This window comes from Elephantulus edwardii, unplaced genomic scaffold, assembly GCF_000299155.1.
Source record: "Elephantulus edwardii isolate Elephantulus edwardi_28Jun2011 unplaced genomic scaffold, EleEdw1.0 scaffold00094, whole genome shotgun sequence".
In the NCBI taxonomy this organism is placed as follows: domain Eukaryota; kingdom Metazoa; phylum Chordata; class Mammalia; order Macroscelidea; family Macroscelididae; genus Elephantulus; species Elephantulus edwardii.
The window spans coordinates 6,102,373-6,110,799 of NW_006399844.1; the positions used below are offsets into that span (position 1 = coordinate 6,102,373).

General features: G+C 40.4%; 1 protein-coding gene across 1 annotated transcript in view; it reads left to right on the forward strand.

Annotated features, from left to right (window-relative positions):
* The window catches only part of LOC102849503 (zinc finger protein 106-like), a 43,668-nt gene extending 42,790 nt beyond the window's left edge, over positions 1-878 (forward strand). Inside the window, exon 2 of the mRNA XM_006891070.1 lies at positions 370-878. Within this exon, the coding sequence (XP_006891132.1) occupies positions 370-878 (509 nt within the window). The remainder of the gene's footprint in view (positions 1-369) is intronic.
* Positions 879-8,427: the final 7,549 nt, after the last annotated feature.

Here is an 8,427-nt window from a genome sequence, read left to right on the forward strand (position 1 = left end):
CCACAACCTCGCCAGCATTTGTTGCTTGCTGTTCTGTTAAATTTTGCTATTCTGACTAGGGTGAGATGATATCTCATAGTTGTCTTGATTTGCATCTCTCTTACAGCTAGGGATTTTGAACATTTCTTCATGTGCTTGTTGGCCATCTGAATGTCTTCTTTGGTGAAGTGTCTGTTCATATCCTGTGTTCATTTTTCGATTGGATTATTTACCTTTATCTTGTTCTGGTGCTCAAGTATTTCATAAATTCTAGATATAAGTCCCTTATCTGACATATCATTACCAAACACTTTTTTCCCAGTCTATGGCTTCTGTTTTTACCCCGTTGGAGAAGTTTTGGGATGTGCATAGGGATTTGATTCTTAGAAGGTCCCATTCATCTCCAGTCAGTTCATGCCCACAACATTCACACTGGTGAGCTTGTGCGCATCTACAAAGGTCACAATCATGCTGTGACTGTGGTGAATATCCTAGGAAAAGTGATGGTGACCGCTTGCCTAGACAAATTTGTTCGAGTCTATGAATTACAGTCCCATGATAGATTGCAAGTTTATGGAGGACACAAAGACATGATTATGTGTATGACCATCCATAAAAGTATGATCTATACTGGCTGTTACGATGGCAGTATTCAGGCTGTGAGGCTAAATCTGATGCAGAATTATCGCTGTTGGTGGCATGGCTGCGCTTTAATATTTGGTGTCATGGATCATTTGAAACAACACTTGCTTACTGACCACACTAATTTTAACTTTCAAACTCTGAAGTGTCGCTGGAAGAACTGTGATGCTTTTTTCACTGCTAGGAAAGGATCTAAACAGGACGCTACAGGACACATTGAACAACATGTTGAAGAGGACAGCAAAATTGATTCATAAAGTTTTTTACCTCCCATGTTGGGAGGTCATTAATTGACTCTTTTCATGTTAGACCCTCATAAGCCTTTCTTTTCCCTTCTCCAGGGAAGCAGGGAAGGAGAAAGTGGTTCCCATGCCAGGCTTCCCAGTTACCATGGGGTGATAGATTAAACTTTAAGTTCTTGCTGGAGGTTTGTCAGATTTAAACAGATTTTAACGAAATTGTACTTCTCTGAGGAAGTATGGTATAGTGATTTATGCTACTAGTGTATTTCAAATGTTTATTAAAGATCCAAATCTTACTTGGTTATCCTAATTAAAAAAAAAAAAAAAGAAGAAGGTCCCATTCATCTATTTTATCTTCTCCTGGTTGTAGATTTTTCTCAACTGGTCATTTTAAGGATAGAAAGAAAGACTAGTTGGGGCCCAAGAGATTACTTTCCTGCCAAATCACATCACACGTGCTCACCCTGCTCATCAGGGTGCTGATAGCACTGATCCCAGTGGGTGGATGGCATAGCATCGCAGTTCATTCATCCAGCAAATGCTGACTGTGGAACTCCTATAGAGGGAGCACTGATTCCCGGCATCATGAACAAAGTGAATATATTGTTTCATCAATCAATAGGATTATAAACTATTGAAAATACTCTTTAGCGAATTATGTATCCTTCTCGCTATATCCTTTGTAACATGACTTTCTTTCTCTTATCATCATCAGGACTTCAAACAAAGGCAAAAAGATGTCCAAATTAGGCCAATAATCCCAACTGATATCTGAGAAGTGGTTGAACAGTTCCCACTAAGGGCTGTTTAAAATCCTGACTTTCAGAATTGCAAACAAGAAAATAACTATATTTATTAACACAGTTTTGTGGTTATTTATTATATGGCCAATATATGACCAATATACCTGATGTGACTGACATAACATTGAATTGAATTGTGGCCTCCCAGAATTTGTTGTACATCATAACTTATGTACCTGTGGTTATAATCCTATTTATTATTATTGTTAATAATAATTTTAATGAAAATTTATAGAGACTTTGGGTTTCCATTCATTCATTGTTGGTTATAATCCTATTTGAGAGCTGGACAATGACAATGGACGGATGACAGAAGAAGAATCAATGCCTTTGAGTTGTGGTCCTGGATTATTGAACATATCATGGACTGCCAAGAGAACAAACAGTTGTGTCCTGGAGAGGGTGAAATCAAGTTGCTCATTGGAGGCAAGGATTTTGAGGCTCTGTCTCTCATACTTTGGGCATATTGACCAGTCCTTGGAGAAGGACATCGTGCTTGGATGGGTGGAGAGAGAACACAGGAAAGGTAGAGCCTGGATGAGATGGATTGACACAGTAACTGGGGTAAGAGGAAATAAGTGTGTGGGAAACAGTGAAATTGGCTCAGAATAGGGCAGGGATCAGAGCTATTGTGCATAGGGTTGCTATGAGTCGCAGTCAACTTAATGGCACGTAACAAAACAACAGCAACAATGGCTAATAAAAGGAGTCCTGGTATCTCAAGGGTAACACGACTGGGCAGCTAACGGAAGAGTTAGAATCTACAAACTGCCCCTGCTTGTTACTGTTAGGTGACACTGAGTCAACCATACCTCACAGTGACCCTGTGAACAACAGACCTGCACCACCTTCATGATTTCCATCACTCTTCAGCTCGTTCTTGTATCAATCCATCTCGTTGAGAGCCTTCCTCTCTTTTGCTGCTCCTTATTACCCTTTCCAAGCAGGATGTCTTTTTCTTTCTTCAGTTCAATGAAAGAGACTTTATTGTGAGTCCAGGGCTATAGGGCTCAGAAGGTGGCAACCTGCAAGAGGCAAGGGGTGCAGGTTGTTGGTGTGCCCATACTTCTTCTTGTGGCAATTGACAGCATGGGGGTGCAGTTGAGCATAACACTTGGAAGCTGATTGTCTTGTCACAGCTATACTTCTGGGCAAGCTGGCGCAAGGAAGGCTCAATAGAAAGCTCAATAAAACCACCATGCAGACACACAACACCAGATGCAAGGTGGGCTCTTTCTGGATGTTGTAGTCTGAGAGTATATGGCCATCCTTAAGCTGTTTGCCCTCAAATATCAGACACTGCTCATCATGAGGATGCCCTCCTTCTCTTGGATTTTGGCTTTGACATTCTCGATGGTGTCACGGAGCTCAACCTCAAGAGTGTTGTTGGTCTTGCCAGTCAGGGTCTTCACAAAGATATGCATTTCTGCGTCTGCTCAGCCGCCTTGCTGAAGAGAAAGAGCCAAGCAGGATGTCTTTTTCCAAGGATTGGCACCTCCACACAACATGTCTACAGCATGTGAGGTGAATTTTTACTCTCTTTGTCTTTTAAGAGTATCCTGGTTGCTCTTTCTTCAGGACAGATTTGTTCGTCCTTTTGGCAGCCCACCAGATATCCAATACTCTCTGCCATCGCCACAATTCAAAGACAGAGATTCTTTTCTGCACTTCTTTACTCATTGTCCAACTTTCGGATACATATGAAACAACTGAAAATATTATGTCTTAGGCAAACCTTGATCTTTAAACTGATATTATTGCTCCTGAGCACTTTAAAGAGGTGCCAGCAAATTTGTGCAAAGTAACACATTTTAAAAATATCTTGACTGCTGTTACCATGGAATACATTGATTGCGGATACATTCTGGATAAAAAATATTTTTATCAAGAATATGACTTACATTGGAAGCAGGAACGGCATCCACTTCCATAAACAGCTTGCCTCCGGAAACCCTATGAACCTGGAGAAAGGAAGAAAGTCAAGTGTCAAGGACTTGGGTTTATAGGGTCTTTATGAGTTGCCTACGACTCGAGGGCATTTAACAACAACAATATGACTTACATTTTTTTTCTCTTAGTGTTAGATCTTTTATTTTCTTAAGTCTTTCTAAGAGTTTGTTGTTATTGTTATGTGCCATCGAGTCAGAGCCAACTTGTAACTGACCCTCCAGCAGGTTTTTAGAGGCAGTAAATCATATTGGAGGCCACCTTGTTCCCTTGGAGCAAATGGTGGATTCGAACTGCATGCCTTTGGGCTGGCAGCACAGCTCCTTACCACTAGGCTACTAAAGTTTCCTTTTCTCAGAGGAGAACATCTTAATTTTGTTGTAGTGAAATTTACCAATTTTTTGTACTCAATCTCCCCTCGATGTTAGAGTTAAAAAATCTTTGCCTAATGTGAAATCATAAAGATTTTCTTCTATTTTTTAAAAAAATATTGTCATACACTTTATCTTTAGGTCAACGATGTATTTTTAGTCATTTTTGTTAATATGGTGTGAGAGATTGCTTTAAGTTTGTATTTTTACATATGTATATGTGTTTCATTGACTATGCAAAGGCATTTGACTGTGTGGATCATAACAAACTGTGGTTGACTCTGAGAAGAATGGGAATCCCAGAACACTTGATCGTTCTAATGCGAAACCTATACCTGGACCAGGATGCAGTGGTCAGAACAGAGCAAGGGAACACTGCATGGTTCAAAATTGGGAAGGGTGTACACCAGGGATGCATCCCATCTCCATATCTTTTCAACCTGTATACAGAACAGATTATCCAGGAGGCTGGGCTCTATTAGGAGAAATGTAGGGTCAAGATTGGTGGACGATCTATCAATAATCTGTGTTACGCAGATGACACAACCCTGCTTTCTGAAACTGAGGACATAAAGCACCTGCTACAGAGGGTCAAGGACTGCAGACTCCAATATGGATTGAGGCTCAATGTCAAGAAAACAAGGATTCTGACCACTGGACCAATTGGCAGCATCAGGATGGATGGTGAAGAGATTGAGATTGTTCACAGCTTTGGTTTGCTTGGCTCCACAGTCAACATTCTTGGCATCAGTAGCCAGGAAATGAAAAGGCGCATTGCCATGCATGGGAAAGTCTGCTGTTAGGGACCTCTCCAAAGTACTGAAGAGCAATGGTGTCTCTCTGGAGACTAAGGTGCATCTGATACAGGCCATGGTCTTTGCAATCACTTGTTATGCATCAGAGAGTTGAACAATGACCAAGGAGGATAGAAGGAGATTTGATGCCTTTGAGCTGTGGTGCTGGAGAAGAGTATTGAGAGTACCATGGACTGCTAGGAAAACAAACAGATTCATCCTGGAACGGGTTAAACTGGGTGGCTCCTTGGAGGCAAGGATTCTGAGGCTCCATCTAACATACTTTGGACATGTTGTAAGGAGAGACCAGTCCTTGGAGAAGGACATCATGCTTGGGAGGGTGGAGGGACAGCCCAGGAAGGGAAGGCCCTCTATGAGGTTAATTGATTCAGTGACTGGGATAATCGGGATGGGAGTGTCAGAGACAGTACGATTGGCACAGGACAGAGCAGAGTTTAGGGCGTTGTACATAGGGTTGCTACGAGTCTCAGGGGACTCGATGGCACATAACAACAACAGCAACATATCCGTTTTTATTTCTTAGTATTATTTGTTGAAAAGAATATCTTTCACCACTGTATTATTTTTGCATGTGTGTCAAAAATCAGTAATCCATACAAATGTGGTAGTACTTATGGACTCTATTTGTCTCTTAAGGGAACTTTGATGGCCTCCTGGATAAGGAGCTGCACTGTCAATGAACAGTCAGGCAATTAGAATCCACTGGCAGCTCCACAGGAGAAAAATCAGCCATCTCCTCTTGTGTGATTTATAGCCTTTGAAAACCTATTGGATGTCAGCAATGAGTTGAGTTAATTCATCCCATCTCAATGTTTTCTGCTTCTTACTATTATAGAAAAATAAAAGAAAACTGAGCCTAAAGTAATTCTTCTTGTTGTTGTTATTATGTGCTGTCAAGTCTACACTGACCCATAGCTGACCCTCCAGTGGGGTTTCAGAGGCAGTAAATTAGATTGGAGGAGATTACTCATCTTTCTTCCGAAGAGCAGCTGGTGGATTAAAATTGGAAGCACAAGGGGAGCTCTGGTGGCCTACTGGCAAGGACCTGCAACTGCAATCCCAGAGGCACACGGTTCGAATCCACCAGATGCTCTGCCGGGGAAGGAGGGACAATTTCCTCCTGTACCAGTCAGATCTGATTTGACGGTACACTCACACAAAAATAATAATAAAAAAAAAGAAAATTGGAAGCACAGCTTTTTACCACAGGCCACCAAAGCTATTAGAAAGTAATTAGAAGAAAGAAAATAATAAGGATCAGAGGAGAAATCAATTAATCGGAAGTAGAAAGACAAAAAGACAATAAATAAGAACCCCTAAAAATTGGTTGTTTGAGAAGATCAATAAAGTTGGAAATGTCTAGCTACATTAACCATGGAAAAGGAAAATAAAACTAAGCAATATAAGGAATGAGAGAGATGGCATATATAAATTCTCCATATTTTAAAAGCATAAAAAAGGAATTTTATAAATGATATGTTATGAAATTTCACAACTTAGATTAAAAAGAGGGCAAAATTTCTTGAAAGACAAAAACTAGCACAGCCCTCTCAATAAAAAGATAAAATAATCGTTATAGGATATAAAATGAGCAAGATTTGCCTAGCACCAAAGATGAGAAGCCAGGGAGGAATAGGGAAACCAAATACATGAAAACAGGGAAACTGAGGAGAAAAACAGGAGACCTGTGGCCTGATGGGTAAGAACTTGTGCTGCCACCCTAAAGGTGGGAGGTTTGAATCTACCAGCTGTTCCCCTGGGGAAAGATGAATAATTTCCTGACGTGATTTAAAACCCCTGAAAACCCACTGAAGGGCCAGCTGTGAGTCAACAATGAACAGAAACAACAAAGGAGAAAATGAACTCTGCAGCAATGAACAAAGGAGAAAATGGGAGAGCACTAACACAATGGAGGATTGCAATGAATGTGGAATGAATTGTGTATTTGGAAACCTAATTTTCTATAAACTTTCACCTAAAGCATAATAACTTTTTTTTTTTAAAAATAGAGGATATATATAAAATTAAACCTAAAGTTTAAAATTCTTCCCCCAGAGAAAACTCCAGGCCTCTAGGCAGCATCACTGATACATTCTACCACATTTAAGGAAGAAGTAATACCAGTTCTGCACAAAGTCTTCCAGAAGATTGAAAAAGAAGGAATATTTCTCAACTCTTTCTATGAGAGCAGGATTGCCCTTGTACCAAACACAAAGACATCACACACATACTCCTACAGATAAATACCTCTCTTAACATTTGACAAGAAAGGATGTCAGCTGTCTCTCAAGCTAATCTATAAATTGATGTAATTATTTTCAAAATCCTAGCAAGATTTTTCAAAGTAAAATTTTTATTGAAATATTGGATTGGAGAAGTCTGCTGTCAGGGACCTTGCCAGAGTATAGAAGAGCAACAAACTCAGTCTGCAGACTAAGGTGAGCCTAGTCTTCACAATTACTTGTTATGTGTCAGAAAGATGGACAATGACTAGAGGTGATAGAAAGGGAATTGATGCTTTTGAGTTGTGGTGCTGGAGAAGAGTATTGAATACATCATGGATTGCCAGGAGAACAAACAGTTTCATCATAGAGAGGGTGAAACCAGGCTGCTCCTTAGAGGCAAAGACTCTGAGACTTCATCTGACATACTTTGGACATGTTACAAGGAGGGACCAGTCCTTGGAGAGGGACACCATGCTTGGAAGGATGGAGAGACAGTGCAGGAGAGGAAGACCCTCAATGAGATGGATTGATTCAGTGACTGGAGTAATGAAGGCAGGTGTCTCAGAGACAGTAAGGTTGGCACAGGATAGAGCAGGTTTCAAGGCTATTACACATAGAGTCTCTAGGAGTTGCAAGTGACTTGACAGCACATAACAACAGCAACAACAACAACAATAACAATAATGTGCAGAAAAGTACAATCACTAGCATGCATCAAAATGAATTTTTGCAAACTTGACAGTTCTATACAACCACACTGTTAAGTATCAAGTCAGAACAGACCCATAGCTGACCTTCCAGCTGGTTTTCAGAGGCTGTTAATCTCATGGGAGGAGATTGCCAATCCATCTGGTAGAGCCATTGTTGGATTCGAACCACGTGCTTTTGGGATTGCGGTGCAGTTTCTTACCACTATCACACCAGAGCGCCCTATACAGAAGCTCAAAAATTCATTCTCGACCAGGTCAGAACCAATTCATAGCTGACCTTCACTTGGGTTTCTGGGGCTGTAAATTGCTTAGAAGGAGATTATCCATCTTTGAGTAGAAGTCTCTGAAAGGAATAGCCGTTAGGGTAGCAGCAAAACTCGCTACAAACTACGACGACTTTATAAAAATTTAAAAAATCCACTGGATTAAAAAAATTTAAAATAAAACTCTAGATTGAAAACTCCCTTAACCAGCCCTTCAGGAGCACATGCAGGTACATACTCCAATGTAGTTAGAGAACAACTTTGCCTTATTTTAGTTTTATGTAAATGGAGTAGGGGTGGGGTGTAGAAGAAAGAAAATAATTAAGAAAATAAAAGAAATGCAGACTTGATGAGATAATGTGCCATGACTAGAGAGTGATGATGACCTCTACACCTCAGCTCTCTAGAAACCTAGAAGATAAACTAACAG